The sequence below is a fragment of the Jaculus jaculus genome, chromosome 13 (assembly GCF_020740685.1).
Source record: "Jaculus jaculus isolate mJacJac1 chromosome 13, mJacJac1.mat.Y.cur, whole genome shotgun sequence".
Lineage (NCBI taxonomy): Eukaryota > Metazoa > Chordata > Mammalia > Rodentia > Dipodidae > Jaculus > Jaculus jaculus.
The window spans coordinates 93,937,116-93,960,425 of NC_059114.1; the positions used below are offsets into that span (position 1 = coordinate 93,937,116).

At 39.6% G+C, this 23,310-nt stretch overlaps 1 protein-coding gene across 3 annotated transcripts in view; it reads left to right on the forward strand.

The window, feature by feature from the left end:
* Window positions 1–23,310, forward strand: part of Dctn4 (dynactin subunit 4) — a 42,389-nt gene that overhangs the window by 10,509 nt on the left and 8,570 nt on the right. For 2 of the 3 annotated variants that reach the window (XM_004652544.2, XM_045132475.1), the window contains 8 exons: window positions 3,716–3,759; window positions 7,430–7,537; window positions 9,139–9,159; window positions 9,544–9,617; window positions 9,811–9,923; window positions 10,206–10,315; window positions 16,600–16,673; window positions 21,686–21,740. In XM_004652544.2, coding sequence (XP_004652601.1) covers window positions 3,716–3,759; window positions 7,430–7,537; window positions 9,139–9,159; window positions 9,544–9,617; window positions 9,811–9,923; window positions 10,206–10,315; window positions 16,600–16,673; window positions 21,686–21,740 — 599 coding nt within the window. The remainder of the gene's footprint in view (window positions 1–3,715; window positions 3,760–7,429; window positions 7,538–9,138; window positions 9,160–9,543; window positions 9,618–9,810; window positions 9,924–10,205; window positions 10,316–16,599; window positions 16,674–21,685; window positions 21,741–23,310) is intronic. The other variant, XM_004652545.2, reaches the window with a different exon arrangement.

Consider the following 23,310-nt stretch of genomic DNA (forward strand, 5'->3'; position numbering starts at 1 on the left):
CCCAGTACCAGGAGGTAGATGTGGGGGAATCATTGTAAGTTTGAGGCCAGCCTAAGACTACATAGTTATTTCTAGGTAGCCTGGGCTAGAGTGAGACCCTGCCTCAAAAAAAAAAAAGAAAATCTTTGAGTCTGTTATATTCCCGTTTTCTTAGAATACTTGAGTTATTGATTGTTTTTCTGCCTTTCTACATTGGTTGATAAAATGCATTTTTTTTTTCAGAAACAAAAAGTTAGCAAGGCCGGGTGTGGTGGCACAAGCCTTTAATCCTAGCATTTGGAAGGCAGACGTAGGAGGACCGCCATGAGTTTGAGGCCACCTTGAGACTACATAGTGAATTCCAGGTCAGCCTGGGCTAGAATGAGACCCTACCTTGGAGGAAAAAAAAAAATTAAAAATAAACTTAGCAAGTATATATCATAGTTACTCAGAAATGTTCATTGGTGGGGAGCTGGTGGACCAGTGGTTGGAGACACTTGCTTCACAAACCTGTTGTCTGGAGTTTGGATCCCTAACACCCACATGAAGCCAGATAATGGCACACACATCTGTTTATTGAAGTTACTATAAACCCAACACAAACAACTCACATACAGCAATGAGAGGGAGAGTCCAGAGAATCCCAAAGGTCATGGACCAGCTGGTATGGCTTCCAAATGGCAAACAGCAAGAGAAACCCTATCTCAAACAAGGAGAAAGGAGAGGACCAGCCCCCACCCCCTTGGCCTCTGACTTCCATTTGTGTGGCCCCCCACACACATACAGTGTTTGCTGGTGGGTTGATATTTACCTGAAATGTGATATGAATTTTTATTTCTTGTTGGGGTGCTGCAGATTCCAAGTCAGTACCTCATGCATTGCTAGGTAAGTGCCCTATCACTGAGCTCTATAACACCAGCCCTCATGGTTTTATAATAGGAAGTGTTGAGTGGCTTTTCCTGGGAAGACATGAAACATCTGTTCAACCCAAGTAGGTTACCCATTACAGACCAAAGAAACAATTCCATCCAAGTCCAGCTTGGTGAACAATGAGTTTACAGGAGTTCCTTAAAGGAGTATGAACAGTTACTTACAGAAGCATTCATAACTCTTGGACAGCTGTATCTCTGAAAAGCCTCACCATACTTTAGGTGCATCCCTGGAGCATCCTGCGCAACTTGTTGACAGCTCCATTGGAGTCTCCTCTTCCGAGCAATTCTTCCTTGCAGAGGTTTCTATGAGTTTCTTACTTTGTCAGCTTCCTGAGCCCTGTGAGCCTCCCTGCTACAGGGGTTGAGGAGATGGCCAAGTGGTTAATGGCACTTGTTTGCAAAAACACTGTTGCCCAGGTTCAGTTCCTGAACACCAATGTAAAGCCCAATACAAAAAGTGTCTCATGCATCTTGAATTTGCAGCAGAGAAACTCTGGTGAATCCATACATTATACACCCATGTAAATCAACATATTTTTTAAGTAGTACTTCTACAAATATTCTTTTATGTGTTTCCCGAGGTACAAAAGTAAGCATTTCTCTGCATAAGTAGAAGTAAAATTGCCTATCATAAACTGTATACAACCTTAGCTCTCCAAAGCGGCTTACCAGCTTTTTCTTTTTCGGGGTAGGGTTTCACTCTATTCCAGGCTGACCTGCAATTCACTATGTAGTCTCAGGATGGCCTTGTACTCACTGCAGTCCTCCTACTTCTGCCTCCTGAATGTTGAGATTAAAGGTGTGTGCCACCACGCCCAGCTGGTTTACCAGCTTTTGATCATACTAATATTGTACAAGAGCAGACCATTCATTTCTCTGAATCCTTGGCAGCTCTTACTATTTTGTGCTCTAAAGTTTTAACAAACTGATAGTGTGAAGTGGTATTTTATTTTATTTAGTTTATTTTTCCCTTTACTTGTTCAGTTTTATTGAGACAGAGTGTGTATATAATAGTGTTTGACAAATGTTTGATCATGTAACCACCACCATAACCATGATATATCACATTTCCATCACTGTGGTGTTTCCTCAGGTCCCTTTGCAATAAGCTTCTTCTCCATACTTGGCCCCTGACTACATCAGTATGCTATAATTCTGGAAGTCTGTGTATTTGTATAATTAGAATCTCATACATTGTTCTTTGTGTCTGGCTTCTCTTACATTTGCATAGAGTAGCCTTTTGAGGTTCATTCATTTTTTTCTAATTTTAATATTTTTATTTATTTGGGGGGGGGTGAGCATGAGTGTGTCAGGGCCTCCTGCCACTGCAAACTCTAGATTCATGTGCTGCTTTGTGCATCTGGTTTTATGTGGGTTCTCTTTTATTGTTTCTGTTTTGTCGATATACCAGATTGTTTATTCATTCTCTGGAGTGGCCATAAGGGTTGTTTTTGTTTGTTTGGGGGTTAAATAAATAAAAGCTTCTATGAACATTTGCCTGTGAGTCATTGTGTAGATGTTATTTTTGTCTTGAATAAATACCTAGAAGTGACATTGCTAGGTTGTAGCGTGAATGTATATTTAAATTACCTAGCAATGATTTTACAGAGTGGCGTGTATACTTCTAAATTCTGACAAACAAAATTGAAAGGTTAGGGTCCCTGGATGGAACTTGATATTGTCAATTTTCTTTATTTTAGCCATTCTGTTCTAGTTCATGTAGAATTATTCCATGGTGGCTTTAGTTTGTTTAGTTGGTGAAATGGGTCTCACACTGGAGGCCAATATGTTCAATATGTGTAGCCCAAGTTAAACTTATATTTATTCTCTTGTCTGAACCTCTTAGTTGTAGGAATACAGGAGTGAGCCACTACACCCAGCTGATTTGTAGTCTGCTTTTCTGATTATTTGTTGCCCATATATAGCATTTTGGGTGAGATACCTACAAATCTTTTGTCTTATTTTATTTGAGAGAGAGAAAGAGGCAGATAGATGAGGGAGAGAGAGAGAATGGGCATGCCAGGGCCTCCAGCCACCGCAGACGAACTCCAGATGCACGTGCCCTCTTGTGCATCTGGCTTATGTGGGTTCTGGGGAATCAAACCTGGCTCCTTCGACTTTGCAGGCAAACTCCTTAACTGCTAAGTCATCTCGCCAGCCCTTGTCTTATATTTTTTGAAACAGGGACTCAGGTTGGCCCTGAACCCCTGATCCTTCTGCCTCTACCTACAAAGTGCTAGGCATATATGACCAAATCTGACTACTTTTGTCATTTGTTTTTAACTCTGTGCTTGAATTTATATTTTATTTATTTATTTTGGTGGTGGTGGTGAGGGGAATGTGCAGATCCATTTGTTATAGCATCATTTGTTTAAAGTTTGCACCATGTGGCAGATTAAGAGCAGGGTAATACATTTCAGGTTCCTGACACAGAGGCTGTACATACATTGCTGTTGGTGTTCATAGTAGTTATTATCACCATCGTTATATTTACAGAAACAATCACATGCTGGACTTGGTGGTGCAAGCCTACAATTCCAACTACTTGGGAGACTGAGGCGGAATATTGCAAATTCAAGTTCTGCTTTGAATACAGAGACCTGCCTAACCTATTTAGCAAGGCCCCCCTGCCTTAGAAAGAGGGAAGGAGGAGGAGAGAATAAAACTATTCTGAGCATGCTGTTCTATAAGACTTCTTGTATTCTTTCTTGGAATTTTGTAACTTTATGTTCTTAAGTTTTATTTTCTGGCCTAAAGATGACCAACTTTTATGAAAATAAAAAGGGTTATTGTTTATTTTCCAGCTAGTGGTGGTTGGCAAGAACCAGAAAATCCTCACACACAACGGGTAAGTAAAAGCTCATAGGACTCAAAGGGTAAAATAAGTACAGTTAGAATAAAAGCCTTCCAGTCTTCATCTTGTCAATGGTTATGGCCTGTATCTAGAAGGCCCTGCTATATTTGTACTGAGCTATCTGCTATGCATAGAATGTACTTCTATGTAAGGGCATCAGTCACTGTCACTTCTTTTGACTTCAATAAATGGAAAAAAATGTAGGTGTAGTTGTAGTTTTGTGTTCAAATTATAGGTCAGAACAAGGGGAAAAGGTGGTATTTGTCATTTCTTCACATACTCAACAATAAATTAAAGTTTAATTTGTTATTAGCTATTTGCAGAAATATAAATGAATACACATTTCAACCTTAGGAATACTACTAACTTTGCAAATAGTCTTGGATTTTGATGGTGAAGGTTATCAGATGATGCCTGAGTACCCTTTAGCTATTCTTGATGAATTGGTCTCTGCAGTACATCTTATAGCTGATTTTTAAAATACTTATTTATTTGAGAGAGAGAAACAGGGCAGTACGGTGTTGGTGGTATAGTGGTGAAAGAGAGAAATAGGCAGATAGAAAGAGAGAATGGGCACACCAGGGCCTCTAGCCACTATAAACAAACTCCAGATACATGCACCCTCTTGTGCATCTGGCTTACGTGGGGAATTGAAGCGAGGTCCTTAGGCTTTGCAGGTAAATGCCTTAACTGCTAAGCCATTTCCCTAGTCGTATAGCTGATTTTTTTATATGAAGTTAGAATAACATAAGAAGGTGGCTAAGTGCTATAGAAATGAACAATGATTAAGGCACAAATTAAACAGTAATTTATTATATTCACCTACTATGTCAGCAAAAAAATAAAAATACTAAAAATGAGCTGGGTGTGGTGACACACACCTTTAGTCAACACTCGGGAGGCAGAAGTAGGAGGATTGCTGAATTCAAGGCCACCCTGAGATTCCATAGTGAATTCCAGGTCAGCCTGTGCTAGAGTGAGACCCTACCTCAAAAAACTAAAAGACAGCACTTGGGAGGCAGAGGTAGAAGGATTGCCATGAGTTCAAGGCCACCCTGAGACTCCATAGTGAATTCCAGGTCAGCCTGGGCTAGAGTGAGACCCTACCTCGAAAAACCAAAAAAAAAAAAAAAAAAAAAGAAAAGAAAAAAAGGGCTGGAGAAATGGCTTAGTGGTTAAGTGCTTGCCTGTGAAGCCTAAGGACCCTGGTTCTAGGCTCTATTCCCCAGGACCCATGATACCCAGGTGCACAAGGGGGTGCACACATCTGGAGTTCGTTTGCAGTGGCTGGAGGCCCTGGTGCACTCTTTCTTTCTTTCTTTTTTCTTTCTTTCTTCCTTTCTTTCTTTCTTTCTTTCTTTCTTTCTTTCTTTCTTTCTTTCTTTCTTTCTTTCTTTCTTTCCTTTCTTTCTTTCTTTCTTTCTTTCTTTCTTTCCCTCCCTCCCTCCCTCTTTCTCTCTCTGTAAATAAACAAATAAAAATAAAAAAAATTTTTAAAATACTAAAAATATCCTGGATGAAAGTATAGGAAAAGTGAACCTTCTCACATGAACCATTGTATAACAGAGGTTCCTGCAGTCTTCAGTTTATGTACTTTTTACATTATAAGTATGTATGCACAAGCACTTGTGCTCATGCATGTGTGTCTTATGTGCTTGTATAAATCTCATGCACCTATCAAGCACTTACCTCTGTAGCAAAGACTGCTGGATGGGAGGGATACATGGTCTCTTCACATAAAGCTTAAATCATCTCCAGATAAAATAATTCTGTACTAAGCAGTGTGAGGGATAAAGTATGTATTTCCTAGGCAGAATTTCAACTGGTGAGGTGCACCTCAGAGGATTCTGTTGCAGTCTGAAGATGACAGGCACAGAAGGGAAAGACTTCAAGCAGGGAAAGGCATATGCAAAGAGCTTTGTCATGGTGGAAGCCAAGCATGTAGTAACTAAGAGAGTAAATGTGACTAGAGCACAGTATTGTCGTAGGCAACTAGAAAAAAGGGTCAGAACACTGGGCATGGTGGTGCATGGCTGTAGTCTCAGCACTCAGGAAACTGAGGAAGGATCACTGTGTATTCAGGGCCAGCCTGGAGCTACAGAGTTCCAGATCAGCTTGGACTAGAGTGAGACACTGTCTTGAAAAGGGGTCTGACCATGCAGAATATGTAGGCCCAGAAGTTTAAGGAGTCCCTAAATATTTTTAAGCAAGGAGATGATGGGATTAGATCACTGTCTTAAGAGCATTTGCTGCTAAATCAAGAACACAAGATGGTACCAAAAGACCCTTTACTTATTGTCTATGCAATAGGGTGCAGTGTCTGAAAACAGCAAGGTAGGTATGTTTATATTGGGTTGAGAAATGGACCTGTATATTTCTATGGATCAAGAACCCCATGATACTTACAATGAGACAGAAGCATAATAACATTTGTTCATTTGTACGTGAAAAATATAAGGAGTAGTATTTGTTATATATCAAGTTGTCTCTACACAGATGTCATAAAATACCTGTAAAATATACTTTTAAGTGTGCTTCTAAGTGTGTAAGAAATGTTTCTAAGTGTGGAAGATATCTAACTGGTAATAGTGGATACCTGACAAGTAAAAAGATCTCAATGTAGATACAAAGGATAAAGAGGGGTTTTAATTTTTATTCTTTATATTTGTATATCATTTGAATTTTTATTATTAACATAGATTTTATTTATTAAATCACAGACATATTTTATTTAGTAAATGAAATCTGAAAGACAATTTAAACATATTGTATGTGCATTTATAGCAACTAGATTAAAAAATTACATTTTTTTTAATAATCTTTTTTTTTTTAATTTATTTGAGAGTGATAGAGAAAGTGGGAGAGAGAGAGAGAATGGGCGCGCCAGGGCTTCCAGCCACTGCAAACAAACTAGACACATGCGCCCCCTTGTGCATCTGGCTAATGTGGGTCCTGGGGAATGGAGCCTCGAACCGGGGTCCTTAGGTTTCACAGGCAAGCGCTTAACCGCTAAGCCATTTCTCCAGCCCAAAAAATTACATTTTTAATACTAAAAAAAAAAACTTTTAAGATGCAGATTTTACCACATAGATGCATTTTTGGCAGAGTCCTGCCAACCAACCAAGTTCAACCAACTGAAGGAAAATGGCATGTTTATATAATATCTTTGATGTCAGTGCTTATAGATCTTAGCCAAGGTATGGAGATGGAGAAGGGGAATATTGTGGTAGACATATTGGTCCACTAAGAGATGGAAGTAAAACCAATAGTAGAAATAAGGGGAGCCAGATGTCCTTGTGGTGTTGTGGAGTGAGGATGGGACAGGAAAGTGCAATTCAATTCTGTAACATAGATTTTAATATTTAAAATACCATAAAAATTGAAAAATGGGCCAGTGAAGAAGAAAAATTAATGAAATGCCCCATAGGAGTAGTTCTAATGAAAAATAAGTAACAAAGTAAAAGAGCAATTTTGAGGTCTTTTCATTGCACAGTTCTTCTGTTGATGTAAAGGTTTCATTTCAGTTCTGAAAACAGACCATGTAAATGAAGGGAAATTCTTTTTAAAGACAATGGCAGATTTTCCTTCTTTTATTTTATTTCTAGTCATTACAGTTGATTAATTTTGTTGACTTTTTAATGAAATAGTCTTTGATTTCTTGCAGATGAACAAGTTGATTGAATATTACCAGCAGCTTGCTCAGAAAGAAAAAGTTGAACGAGATCGCAAGAAACTGGCAAGACGTAGAAATTATATGCCTCTGGCTTTTTCGGTGAGGATTTGGTACAAAAAGGAGTTTGCAGGACCTGTGAAACATAAGAACAGTGACCATTTCAGAAAGTGGCCATTGTTCTAGATGGCTGAGTAATGGGTAGCAATCTCAGTCTCTGCCAAGCAGTTGTGTTTTGGCCATGTTTGAATCCTTTCTTTTACTAAGGATGTCTGTGTTTCTCTATTGCCACTTTCTCTTTTGATGATCTCTTCTCCCACCCCCACCCCCGAAAGCTGTTTGTATGCCATGCACAACCCTGCTTATGGCTTTTGTAAACTATAGAAAAACTGAAAAGAAGGTGGGCAAGTAGTAGATTTGATTCCTATTTCTTCAGTAGCCTTTGGCACCCTGATAGTAGTGGGTCCCTCTGTTTTGGTCAATTTCTTTTCTTTTTTTTTTTTTTTTTTTTCCTTACCGCTTCTCATCTCTGCTTTTTCTAAGATGAAAAAAACTGAAACTTGTACTTTTTTGGTGGTGCTGGAGATTGAACTTAAAGTATCACTCATTTGGGCAAGTGGTCTACAACAGAGCTATATCCCTAGCCTTTCACAATATATTTTTGTGGTTAAATAAGTAATAATATACACAAGTGTGATTTTTTTTTTTAATTTTGTTTATTTATTTATTTGAGAGAGACAGACAGAGAGAGAGAAAGAGGCAGATAGGGCCTCCAGGCACTGCAAACGAACTCCAGACGCGTGCGCCCCCTTGTGCATCTGGCTAATGTGGGACCTGGGGAACCGAGCCTCAAACCGGGGTCCTTAGGCTTCACAGGCAAGCGCTTAACTGCTAAGCCATCTCTCCAGCCCAACAAGTGTGATTTTTGATAATTATTTGTGGATGTCATTCACCACTAGTTTATATTCTAATTCTACTGAGCAGGATTTTGAGTTTTGTTATTGTCCCCCAAGTTTCATTTGCTTACACAGAACTTTGTTTTCCTTGTGCTTGCTTGGGGCCCAACATGTCAACATTTAATAAATAATATTTATTGAATGGCAATGACATGTCAAGCACTACTAAGTAGATTGTACATATTTAATCCTCACAGCAGTCCTATGCTGTTGATGTTGTGTTATCCCCATTTTATACTTCAGAAAAGTTAAGTCAATTGTCAGGCTGCATCCACGCGAGCAGTTGTTAAGCCATTAAGCCCTAAGAGTTTATAATGTTCATATAAAAATACATAGATTTGAGCTGGGCTTGGTGGCACACGCCTGTAATACCAACACTTAGGAGGCAGAGGTAGGAGGATTGCCAAGAGTTTGAGACCAGCCTGAGACTACATAGTGAATTCAAGATCAGCCTGGGTTAGAGTGAAGACTCTACCTTGAAAAACAAAAATAACAACAAAAAAAAGATTTGAATTTAATAAAACATTAATACTTTAAAAGTACCTACATTTACCAGAGCAGTGTTTCCAGAGAGCCCAGTGGTGTAATCAGTGCATGTACTGTTGCAGATTATATTAGGAGAGGACTTCAAATTAATGCTTCATCCTTCAACTTTCCCATATACCTGCCTGCTCTATGCATTTGCTTCTATCTTACGCTGCATTTTTTGTCTCTGTTGCAACCTGCTGCTATTTGGGGGCTCAACAGCAACACACTATTCATGTAGTGGTAAGTTCACTTTTATGATTCTTGCTGAAGAAGTTAGCAGTCACTGGTGTTCCAGAAGGAAAGTCATCATGTGTCATAGACACTCCACTTAGTTCTTGCCTGAGCCATAGCTTGGATAGTTTAGAACAGTAGTAAAAGCTTACATTTGCTCCTTTTACTGTATGAATGTAGTTTCAGTCTCCATCTTGGATACTTTTATTCTACTCTAGGGATAAAAGAGTTGTGTAGGCTATAAATAAAAACGGTTGTAAATAGCTTCTTGGTTTTGTTTTTATTTTTGCTTATTTCTCTAAGCTTCTCATGCTGTTCCACCCTAATGCTTTCTTTCAATAAATAGGATATGTAAAATGGATTTCCTAATAGAAATTTCTGAACTTTGTTTAGGACAAATATGGTCTTGGAACCAGGCTGCAGCGACCACGAGCTGGCACATCCATTAGTACTCTTGCTGGACTTTCGTAAGTTTCCTCATTAAATGACTTTGAGAAAAACAGGCACCAAAGTGAATGTTTAAAGATTGTGATTTTAGATTCTCATACTTAGACTCAAACTGCATGATACTCTATAGTAAAAGAATACTTCAATGATTGATATAGACTTTGAGGATTATCTGATGGATACTTTGGAAACTTACTACTTCTTATTTTTTAGTCTTAAAGAAGGAGAGGACCAGAAAGAGATAAAGATTGAGCCAGGTCAGGCTGCATATGAAGTGGAGCCTCTACCTGAAGACTACTATACAAAACCAGTCAATTTAACAGAGGGTAATCTTATTCTACTTTGTTTCTCTTCTATATGTACTGCACTTGGACTTTATATGCCTATAATTGCAGGTTTTTAATGGAATAGTTATTACTAGTAAAGTGATACATTAAATAAAATAGGTGTAGTCGTTTACAGAACTTTAGATGTCTACCAGATTTCTACATTAGTGTTTTCTGAATAGTACTATTTATAAATGCATATTGCATGATGTAGTATGTCCACATACAAGTCTGATATTGAGAATGACTGTGTGCTGAGCTTGGTTCTACCTGTCTTGCCAGTGACCACCCTTCAGCAGCGCCTCTTACAGCCTGACTTCCAGCCCATCTGTGCGTCACAGCTCTATCCTCGCCACAAACATCTTCTGATCAAACGGTCTCTGCGCTGCCGGGTAAAGATTTTTTCACAGAGTTGTCAGTTGTACAACAGAACAGCAAATAGAGTAGATATGATTAGTATCTGGCCACTGTAGTCAACACATACAACTATATATAGTATGCACAGAGAAAATACCAGATGCACAGGCACTAGGACAAGAATATACACTTGGAGGCTATGGGTAAAACACCAATACAAATAAACAATTTAAGAGAAAGCAATGAAGAAGAAAAACCAACACTAAATATTTCTATTAAAAAATACAATCAGCCAGGCATGGTGGCACATGCCTTTAATCCCAGTACTTGGGAAGCAGAGGTAGGAGGATTGCCATGAGCTCAAGGCCACCCTGAGGCTACAGTGAATTCCAGGTCAGCCTAAGCTAGAGTGAGACCATACCTCAAAAAACGAAACAAAGCCGGGCGTGGTGGCGCACGCCTTTAATCCCAGCACTTGGGAGGCAGAGGTAGGAGGATCACCATGAGTTCGAGGCCATCCTGAGACTCCATAGTGAATTCCAGGTCAGCCTGGGCTAGAGCGAGACCCTATCTCAAAAAAAAAATAAAAAAATAAAAAAAAAATTCAAAACAAAACAACAATGTGTGTGTGTATGGATATGTATGTATGTATGTGTATGTATGTATGTATATGTATATGTGTATATATATATATATATATATATATATATATATATATATATATATATATGTATGTATGTATGTATGTGTATATATATGTAATCAGCCAGGCATGGTGGTACATGCCTTTAATCCCAGCACTTGGGAGGCAGAGGTAGAAGGATTGCTGTGAGTTCAAGTATAGCCTGAGACTACATAGTGAATTCCAGGTCAGTCTGGGGCTGGAGTGAGATGCTACCTTGAAAAACCAAGGGAAAAAAAAAAGTATGTATGTATGTATGTATGTATGTATGTATGTGTATTTATATAAACTCAGGGCTGGAGAGATGGCTTAGTGGTTAAGGAAATGCCTGCAAAGCCTAAAGACCCAGGTTCAATTCCCCAGGACCCACACAAGCCAGATGCACATGTGTCTGGTGTTCGTGTGTAGTGACTAAAGGTCCTGATGCACCTGTCTCTCTTTTTTTGTTTTTTAATTAATTAATTTTTTTTATTTGAGAGCGACAGACACAGAGAAAGACAGACAGAGGGAGAGAGAGAGAATGGGCGTGCCAGGGCTTCCAGCCTCTGCAAACGAACTCCAGACGCATGCGCCCCCTTGTGCATCTGACTAACGTGGGACCTGGGGAACCGAGCCTCGAACCGGGGTCCTTAGGCTTCACAGGCAAGCGCTTAACTGCTAAGCCATCTCTCCAGCCCGCACCTGTCTCTTTTATCTGCCTCTTTCTCTCTCTCAAATAAATAAATAAATAAATTATTTTTTAAGCTTGGACTAGAGTGAAACCCTACCTTGGAAAAATAAACAAACATATAATCATACTAAAGTGAACAAAATGCAGTAACTCATCTACATGCTGATTAAAAGTGGCACAAGGACTGGAGAGATGGCTTAGCAATTAAGTGCTTGCCTGTGAAGCCTAAGGACCTCAGTTCGAGGCTGAATTCACCAGGATGCACACAAGCCAGATGCATATGGTGACACATGCACCTCAAGTTCATTTGCATTGGCTGGAGGCCCTGGCACTCTCATTCTCTATCTGCCTCTTTGTCTGTCTGTCTGTCGCTCTCAAATAAATTTAAAAAAAAATGTTTTTTTTAAAAGTAGCACACCACAAACCTTAAAAAAAAGTAGCACAAACATAAGAATTTAGAAAAATTGAAAATACAGATGGGTATGATGGTACACACCTCTAATCAAAGGCCTTAAGAGGCTTAGGCAAGAGAATCTTGACTTCAAGGCCAGCCTGGACTTACTTAGAAAGGTTCTATTTCAAAACACCACGTGCTGGGAGAATAGGTCAATGTGAGAGCACTTGCTAGTATGCACAAGGCACTGAATTTGATCCTTGGAAAGAGGGAAGGAAAAACTTTAAAAGATATATTTTTTAATTTATTACACTGAAAGAGAGAAATAGAGAATGGATGGCTAGGACCTCTAACCATTGCAAATGAACTCCAGATGTATGTTCTACCTCGTGCATCTGGCTTACTTGTGTACTGGGGAATCAAATGAGGTCCTTAGGTTTTGCAGGCAAGCACCTTAACTGCTAAGCCATCTTTCCAGCCCAGGAAAAACTTTAAAAACTGATAATTCATTTTAAGGTTCATAAAAGTTCAGCTCATAGAGTGATGTAGAGCCAGGTGTGGTGGCACACGCCTTTAATCCAAGCACTTGGGAGGCAGAGGTAGGAGGATCACCATGAGTTCGAGGCCATCCTGAGACTACAGAGTGAATTCCAGGTCAGCCTGAGCTGGAGTGAGACCCTACCTCCGTGGGGGGGGGGGGGGGGGGAGGAAGAGTGACATAACAGTCTTAAGTATGTATATGTCAAATAATATAGACCCAACGTATACAAAGCAGTTTTTTAGTTTCTTAATTCCTTAATATAGTATCTGTTCTGTCTGCATTAACTTTTCTTGAGAAGGAAACTAAAATACAAAAGAGGAACAAAACCAAAAATTGATTCTTTGCAAGATATTAATATTAAATATTATATATATATGTATGTATGTATGTATGCAAGTATGTATAATTTGCTTATTTGAGAGAGAAAGAATATGGACATGTCAGGGCCTCTTTCATTGTAAACAAACTCTAGATGCATGTACCACTTTATGCATCTAGCTTTACATGAGTACTGTGTAATCCAACCCTGGCCAGCAGGCTTTGCAAGCAAGTAAATTTAACTGCTAAGCCATCTCCCTAGCCAATAGTAAATATTTTGTAAGCTAAAGGAATACAAATGTATATAGATACTACTGGTTTATATACTATGCCATTAATATAGTAATAACTGCCAAAAGTAAGCAGTTACCTTTTTTTTCCAGTCAAATTCACTTCTCATAGTCCACTTTTCACTTCCACAAATATAAACCAAAATGTGCAGCAATTGTGGTATATCTAGGGCACATTATACACTGTAAATTTATTTCAAAAAATATGCTACTGTAGTGCATATGTTTTTTAAGTATCTTTATCTGCAAACAGAGAGAGAGAAGAGAGACAGAATGGATGTGCCATGACTTCCAGCTGCTGCAAATGAACTCTAGATGTATGCACCACTTTGTGCACCTGGCTTTACATGGGTACTGGGAATTCAAGCAAATGCCTTAACCACTGAGGCACCTCTCCAGCCCAGTACTACTTTTTTTGTTTTGTTTTGTTTTTTTGAGGTAGGGTCTTACTCTAGCTCAGGCTGACCTGGAATTCACTATGGAGTCTCAGGGTGGCCTCAAACTCAGAGCAATCCTCCTACCTCTGCCTCCCCAGTGCTGGGATGAAAGGTGTGTGCCACCACACCTGGCTTAACATGAAAGATCTCTAAATTTACATAGTTATCACAAAAGTACACATTAAAACTGCTGCAAGAAAAAAGAAAATACAGGAGCTGGGTGTGGGGGCACATGCCTTTCATCCCAGCACTCAGGAGGCAGAGCTCAGAAGATCTCCATGAGTTTGAGGCCACTCTGAGGTTACATAGTGAATTCCAGGTCAGCCTGGGCTACAGTGAGGCACTACCTCAAAAAAAGAAAAGACAATAAAACAGCTGCAACATTTTATATAATACTCATCAGATTGGCTTAAGCTAGCAATTTACCAAAGTAAATACATCCATTGATCTCCTCTTAAGAAACTATCTTATTGATGGATTTGTACATTGAAAAGTTCATCCAAGAACACTCACTGCTGCTTTTTTGTAGTTGCCAAATATGGTAATATTATAAATGTCCATTAATTTAACTCTGGTTAAACAAGTTACAAAATCATTACAGTATGCAAAGGTTCTTCTGTGTGTGTTGGAGTGGGATTACAAGTTAAGTTAAATGAAAAAAGCAAAGAACAAAAAAGTACAAAGTGCACACTTTCGTACTGCAACCAAAAAAAGGATATGTACTCATCCTTTGATGTATGTAGCCTGTTTGTGCATAGGTTGGCTCTGGGGAGAGGAAAGGGAGCATGTTAGTAACAATCTGTACATTGGACACTGCTTTTTTGTACTGTTAAAAAAATAAATCTTGGGGGCTGGAGAGATGGCTTAGCGGTTAAGCGCTTGCCTGTGAAGCCTAAGGACTCCGGTTCGAGGCTCGGTTCCCCAGGTCCCACATTAGCCAGATACACAAGAGGGCGCACGCGTCTGGAGTTCGTTTGCAGTGGCTGGAAGCCCTGGCGCACCCATCCTCTCTCTCTCCCTCTATCTTTCTTTCTCCCTGTGTCTGTCACTCTCAAATAAATAAATAAATAATGAACCAAAAATAAATAAATAAATAAATCTTGGGGCTGGAGAGATGGCTTAGTGGTTAAGTGCTTGTCTGTGAAGCCTAAGCACCCCAGTTCAAGGCTCGATTCCCCAGGACCCATGTAAGCCAGATGCACAAGGTGACACATGCGTCCGGAGTTACTTGCAGTAGCTGGAGGCCCTGGTGTACCCATTCTCTCTCCCCTCCCCCTCTGTATTTCTCGCTGTGTCTGTCACTCTCAAATAAATGAATAAAAACTAAAAAATAAATCTTAACCAAATTTATGTAGGCCTGGACTTAGATTCCTTGGATTTAAATCCTAGCTTTGGAATGGAGAGATATACTCAGTGGTTAACTACACTTCCTGTATAAGCATGAGGACCTGAGGGAGCCTGAAACCACCCTCTGGTGGGAGTAAGGAAGACCAGAAGACCTATAGAATGTTGTCTGTGGAGGCTTGGCATATGATGGAGCTTCACATGGGGTAAAAGGACTCCATCAGAAACTGGGCTAGATGTAGTTCATGTGATAGTTTGCTCCCCCCCAAAAAGGCTGTATTCTGCCAGTGCTGAGAATTTGAATGAAGCTCAATTTAATGGAGAGCCTGGTATAGTGGCACTCAAGAGGCAGGTGTTGGAGGATCACTTGAGTTCAAGACCGGCCTGAAACTACAGAGTAAGTTCCAAGGCAGCCTGAGCTAGAGTGAGACCTTGTCTCTAGAGGGGAAAAAAAAAAAAAAAAAAAGCATTAGAGAAAACTGAGCAGAATAGCATTGAGTTTGAGTCTCCATATCTCATGTGAAATAGCTGAATATGGCCATATGTGCCTGGGACCACATACACACCAAAAAAAAAAAAAAAAAAAACAAGTTATGGTGTCAGTAAGAGACTCAGCTCAAACAAGAGTGAGGGGAATAAAGATGGAGCAGGATACGTAATGTTCTGCTCTGACCTCCACAGGCAAGCACATGGGGTACCATAAGGACATAAGATGTGCACTACATTACAGTAAAAATAAATCCTAGGCCAGGTGTGGTGGCACACGCCTTTAACCCCAGCACTCGGGAGGCAGAGGTAGGATTGCCATGAGTTCAAGGCTACCCTGAGACTACATAGTGAATTCCAGGCCAGCCTGAGCTAGAGTGGAAACCCTACCTCGAAAAAAGAAGAAAAATAAAAAGAAATCCTGACTTTTTGTTCTTTTGGGTTCTGAAGTTGTTGGGTTATTCTTGTGTCCCTTTTTTTTCCCCCCCCCCCCCCCCCAAGGTAGGGTTTCAAACACTCTAGCCCTGGCTAACTTAGAATTCACTATGTAGTCTCAGGGTGGCCTCACAATTCTCCTACCTGTGTCTCTCAAGTGCTGGGATTTAAGGCATGTGCCACCACACCTGGCTCTTGTGTTCCATTTTAATCATCTGTAAAGTTGGGATATTAGTAGCCATGTATCTTCATCTATCTCACAAAGTCAATATGGTATTTAATTCAATTTAAGTTGGTGAGCACATTATTCAGCACATACAGTAAATATTTGGTGTTTGTTAGGTAGGTTTTTTTTTTTTTTTTTTTTGGTGGATGGGGGAGTCTAGCCCAGGCTGACCTAGAATTCATTATGTAGTCCCAGCTGGCCTTGAACTCACTGTCATCCTCCTACCTCAGCTTTCTGAGTGCTGGGATTAAAGGGCTATACCAGGCAGTTAATTACTGTAGGTTTTAAGCACCACAGGAGTATTAAAATATTTGTGATAGTGTGGTTGCTTATGTGCAGAAGTCAAGTATATTTTTTATTAGCATAAATTGTTTTAAAATTGTAGTCTTAAAATAAAACAAAATTCTAGTAAATATCCTGAATCTAGTAGCTCTGTGGATTATCATCAAAGCTTGTCCTTGTTTTCCTCTGATACATATTATGTTTTTCTTCTTAGAAATGTGAACATAATTTGAGCAAGCCGGAATTTAATCCAACATCTATCAAATTCAAAATCCAGCTGGTTGCTGTGTGAGTATTTTGGGCTTGGTGGTGTTTAGATTATTGATAGTGGTGGTTTGGGATTTTTTTTTTTCAATGTGAATTATATCTACCCTTGCTCTATAAATGAAAAGAATTATATCAGAATAATCTTACCATTCTATTCCTTTTTCACTTGAATTTACTTGCATAACATGAAGTCTAAGGAAAATCTCTTAAGTATACAGCAATTCCAAATGACCAAAAGAAATATAAAATGATGCTGGAATTTGATTGGAAATTTTTAAAAAATCTTTTAAAATGTATATTTGAGAGAGCAAGAGGCAGATATGAGAGAATGGGTGTATCAGGGCCTTCAGCCACTGCAAATAAACTCCAGAAGCAAGTGCCACCTTGTGCATATGGCTTACGTGGGTCCTGGGGAATTGAACCTGGGTCCTTTAGCTTTGCAGGCTATCACTTTAACTGCTAAACCATCCCTCCAGCCCAATAGGAACTTTTTTTTTTTTTAAAAAAAAAGCATACATTTGTTGATAGGACTATGAATTGCCAGACTCTTTTCAGAGAGCATTCTGGCCTTAAACTTTTAATCCTCCTGCCTCCATCCCCCAAATACTGGTATTACAGGTGTGTGACACCACTTCCTGCTACCCTGTTGACATTGTAACATGTCCTCTACAAATGTGGTTGGCCACATTCTTAGTTGTGACTCCTGGACCACAGGTTGGACATGTCTTACAGACTTCTTAATGTATCAGTACCATCTCAAGAATCTATTCTTCAGAAACAAAAGCACCATACAGAAATATACACTCAAGAGACATGTATTGTAGCAATTTAATGGAGAAACATATAAGTAATTTTATTTAGGTGTTTATTAACCAGGAATTATTGATTAAATTGACAAATACTTCTGTATAATATTATGCAGCAATTAAGAAGAACTTCTCAGGAAACAGAAAGGTTGGAAAGTGCTGGTCTGATGAGTTAGGAGTATCTTAAGAGGGCCAGGTATAGGGACTGGTACTGTATTTGCCTAAATTTGTTTTTATCAGCTCTGATATTGGAGTAACGCTTCCCTCTGATTGTTGTTGAATCATAAAAGCATGTTTACAAATGCCATAAAATATGTTTACTTTCTTTTATAGTTTAGATGGCTGTGTAGAATGAAGAGGACTTCAAAAAATGACACCCATGAATTATAGGATAAATTTCTCTCTCTCTTTTTTTTAAGGAATTATGCTCATAGGGCTGGCATGGAAGCACATGCCCTTAATTCCAGCACACAGAAGGCTGAGATAGGAGGATTGCTGTTAGTTTAAGGCCAGTCTGGGCTATAGAAGGAGTTCCAGGTCAGCCTGGGATACAGTGAGATCCTGCTTCAAGAAAAGGGGGAAGCTGGGCATGGTGACACATACCTTTAATCCCAGCACAAGAGAGGCAGAGGTAGAAGAACCACTGAGAGTTCAAGGCCACCCTGAGACTACATAGTTAATGCCAGGTCAGCCTGGACTAGTGTGAGGCCCTACCTTGAAAAACCAAGGAAGGAAGGAAGGAAAAGAAAGGAAGGAATTAAAGAGATGACTGCAATTAAAAGCACTTGCTTGTAAAGCCTGATGGCCCAGGTTCAATTCCCTAGTACCCACATAAAGCCAGATATACAAAGTGGCATATGCATTTGGAGTTCATGTTCAGTGGCAGGAGGCCCTAGCCTGCCCATACTTTGTCTCTCTGTCTTTCTCTTCTCTCTGTCTGTCTCTCTCAAATAAATTAAAATATAGTTTTTTAAAGAATTATGAGCTGGGTGTGGTGACACACGCCTTTAATCCCAGCACTCGGGAGGCAGAGGTAGGAAGACTGCTATGAGTTTGAGGTCACCCTGAGACTATATAGTGAGTTCCAGGTCAGCCTGGCCAGAGTGAGACCCTACCTCGAAAAACCAAAAAAAAAAGATGTTCATGGAATAGATAGATATGTAGCTCAGTTGGTAGAGTGCTTGCCTAGTATGCACAAAGCCCTTGGTTCAGTCCCTAGCACTGCAAAAATGTCAAACGTGGTGAAACATGCCCATAATCCTGATGCTAGGGATATAAAGGCAGGAGGATCAGAAATTCAAGGTCATCCTTGGCTACAAAATGAGTTTTAGGCTACCTTGGATTGCATAAAACCCTATGTTTAAAAAGAAATACACACACACACAAAATACCAAACTATATACATTACACAACTGGGGATATAGCTCAGTGGTAAAGTACTTGCCTACATGTGTGAAGTCCTAGCTTCAACTCCCAGTGCCACAAAAAAAAAAATAACAGAAGGAAAGAGAGAGGCTGTCACCCCAAAGTGCATCAATCCCCTCTGTGAAGAAGCAACCCTGTGATTAGGGATTAGGGGCAGTGGCCAATCTAGCTTCTCTGAACTGAGTGAGGTAGTCAAGTGTGGCAGCTGGGAAACTTTTCCAGTGGGTCTACCTAGGGATCCCAAAAGTACATTGATAGAGTGAAGGAAGACAGTCTTGGAAGGATATGTTGGGGAGAAAGAATAAAAACATGGGGTCAGAGGGAAGTGGACACACAGCAAAGTGGAGCTCTTCAGGGTTCCCATTCTTATACTTCCAGGCTTTGGAGGGCAATGAGGGGACTCAAGATAGATTGCCACAGGACTGTCTGAGTGTAAGTTCACTGTGAGAGGAGATAAAGTTAAAACAACAGTTGAGCCAGGTATTTGGCACTTACCTTTAATCCCAGCACTGGGGAGGCAGAGGTAGGAGGATCACCATGAGTTTGAGGCCACCATGAAGACTACACACTGAATTCCAGGTCAGCTTGGACTAGAGTGAGACCCTACCTCAAAAGAGCAAAAGATAAAAAAACAAAACAGTTGAGCATATCAGGTCCTAAAATAAACAGTATTACTATTACTAGAAATGATGGATACAACTCTATTTCATCATGAATCTCCAGAAATCCATTTCTAAAGCTGTTCACCAAATGGCATGGTGGTGTCTAAAATGGTTTATACCTGTTGTTGGAAACCTTGTAAAGCAGATGAGGCATTATCAGAATTGTCAGTAATACATAACCCTGATAAGGGTACATGTTAACTCTGAGTATGTACTTCACTGTTGTATATATTTTTAAGGTCAATTGCAGACTCGTAGGGGCCATGAAGGAACTCTGTGACTCAGAATTTGAGACATCTGCTAGGATGAATCAGGACCATACAACCATATGTCTTCTTTGGAAGCATTGAGGACTTCCCCTCTATTCAGATTCTCCTGCAGACTGTACATTGTTTGGAATCCGACCTCTAGGCCTCCATAATCTCTTTGATCAAAAATATAAGTAATTTGCCGGGCGTGGTGGCTCACGCCTTTAATCCCAGCAGTCGGGAGGCAGAGGTAGGAGGATCGCCATGAGTTCGAGGCCACCCTGAGAGTACAGAGTTAATTCCAGGTCAGCCTGGACCAGAGTGAGACCCTACCTTGAAAAACCAAAAAAAAAAAAAAAAGAATATAAGTAATTTAACCAGAGTTTTAGAACACATTTGGGTTCCATCATCTCCTGGGCCTTGTGACCTGACAGCATGATCCAAAATACTGGTTGTCCTCTTTAGCTCTCGTGTCTCCAATCAGCTTTGGCTTCTATATATAGTTATTAAAAGGACAGTTACACCAGTCTTGAGTTGAGTCTGAGTCAGTGGTCTTCAGAAAACCTGGACTGAACCTCAGATGGTACTGTCTAGTGGGGATATGCTTCTTGAATCTGTCCCAGGTCATTGCCCCAGTACAAACTAAGCACAGCAATCCCAGGTGGAATCTGCATTTCCTGCAGACTAGCTTTAATCATTAGCATTTAAAACTCAACTCAGCATTACACAGAGCAAACACAAAATACATCCTGGCAAACTCAATGAATGTTCTACAGAAGCATTACATTTTGTTACTGGCTTTACAAGTTTCAGCATTTTTGGTACATAGCCTTAACTAACTATTCACAAAGACCTCAGCATACCAAATTATTGTTATCATGCATAAAAAAAGAGGTAAATATCTTACCTCAGTTTTAGAAAACAGTACCTTGGTCTGTAAATACTTAGCTAGGATTTAAACCTGGGCACTTTTGAGTCCAGACCAAGCACAGCTAGGTGTAATAACTGTTGCCTCAATTATAGAGTCAAAATAGGGCTGGAGAGATGGCTTAATGGTTAAGGTGCTTGCCTTCAAAACCTAAGGATCCAGGTTCGATTCCCTAGTACCCATGTGAGCCAGATGCTTATGGTGGCATATTCATCAGGAGTTCATTTGTAGTGGCTAGAGGCCCTGGTGTGCATGCTTGCTCTCACTCTGTCATAAATAAATAAATAAAATTAAAATATAGAGTCAAAATACATAGTGGCTATGAGCAAAGATACTATAGTCAAGACTGTCTGGAATTGGCACTTCAACTTACCTCCATGCCTGTTTTCTTCATTTTCATAATGGCCATAGTAGTATCTGTCTCATGCAGTTACAGCAAAAGTCATTGAATTAATACTTCTATAGTGCTTAGAACATTGCCTGCCACATAGTGAGTACTGTGTGTTTGGTAAGAATATGTCAGTGCTTCTATAGCCATATAGCACTGATGAGACTTGAATGTTATCACCAGTTGCCTTCTAGAGTTAAAAAAAAATTACATAGGATCCTGAAAAATATATGCAGGAGGCTGAAGAGATGGCTTAGAGGTTAAAGGTGCTTGCTTACAAAGCCTCATAACCGAAGTTCATTTCCCCAGTACCCACAGAAAGCCAGATGCACAAAATGGCACATGCATCTGGAGTTTGTTCTGATGGGTCCCCCACTCATTGCAAATAAATAAATATTTCAAAAAGGAAAATATGTTATGATACAAACAAAAGCTCTAAACTAGCTCTATATACTGTGGTGATGCAGTTCATTTTCTTTTACATATTCTATTTAAGATCTGTTGCATTAGCTTGCTTTTTCAAATTTACTTAAGAGACTCTAATGAATATTAATGCATATTTTTATTTATTGGTAGCAATTATATTCCAGAAGTGAGAATCATGTCAATTCCCAACCTTCGCTACATGAAGGTAAGTATCTTGCTTATTGACACAAAGATTTATTAGTGAGTGATCTATGCATGTGTGTATATGGGTGGCTGTGTGTATGATGGGATGCAGTGAGCAAGATACAGAAAAGAAAGAAATGCACTGGCCATGGTGGCACATGTCTTTAGTCCCAGCACTTGGGAGGCAGAGGTAGGAGGGTCACCATGAGTTTGAGGCCACCCTGAGAGTGCATAGTGAATACCAGGTCAGCCTGGGCTAGAGCAAGGCTCTACCTTGAAAAACCAAAAAAAAAAAAAAGAAAGAAAGAAAGAAATGATAGTCAGGCATGGTGGTAGCACATGCCTTTCATCTCAGCACTTGGAAGGCAGAGGTAGGTAGGTGGAGCTCTGTGAGTTCAAGGCCACCCTGAGACTACATAGTGATTCCAGGTCATCCTGGGCTAGAGAATGAGACCCTATCTTAAAAAAGAAGAAGAAAGAGAGCCAGGCGTGGTGGCACATGCCTTTAATCCCAGCACTTGGGAGGCAGAGGTAGGTGGATTGCCATGAGTTCAAGGACAGCCTGGACTAGAGTGAGACTCTACCTTTAAAAACCAAAATTTAAAAAAAAAAAAAAAAAAAGAAGAAAGAGAGAGGAAGGGGAAAGAAAGAGAAAAATGATAAAGAGATGGAGATTTTTTTTTTAAACATAAGTACTGTTTTATTACATTTAGGGAATATGGTTCAGAATTCTTTTTAATTTTTTTTACATTTATTATTTTTCTTTTCACAATTTTTATTAACATTTTCCATGATTATAAAAAATACCCCATGGTAATACCCTCCCCCCCGCACTTTCCCCTTTGAAATTCCATTCTCCATCATATTACCTCCCCATCTCAATCATTCTACTTACATATATACAATACCAACCTATTAAGTACCCTCCTCACTTCCTTTCTCTTCCCTTTATATCTCCTTTTTAACTTGCCTCTGCTACTAAGTATTTTCCTTCTCATGCAGAAGCCCAATCATCTGTAGCTATGATCCACACATGAGGGAGAACATGTGGCGCTTGGCTTTCTGGGCCTGGGTTACCTCACTTAGTATAATCCTTTCCAGGTCCATCCATTTTCCTGCAAATTTCATAACTTCATTTTTTTTTAAACCGCTGAGTAGAACTCCATTGTATAAATGTGCCACATCTTCATTAAGAGATGGAGATTTTAAGTTTCTTTAAGCTGGGATTCTAGTCATTAGCACCTGCTGTGCCATCCCTTCAGCCCTTAAAATATTTCTGTAGTCTTGGCCTGGCATTCCCACATCCCCCTTGTGTTAATATATCTGGCTAGTGTATGGCTCCTTTATTTAAGAGGGCTTTTTTCTTTTCATCTTTTTAAGCAGCAACCTGAGTGGAACAAGAATCACAAACTTTAAACAATCATATAGCTAACATACATTTCTCAGAATTTCTGGATCTAGTAAGTCCCTTTCTGTGGGATCTGCCTAATTTCCTCAGTGAAATAACTCTATAGAGTATGTAACATAGACAATAGAGCAAGGCCAGTGAACACTGTCAAAGTGCAATGATGAAGAGGTGTGTGTAAGTAGAT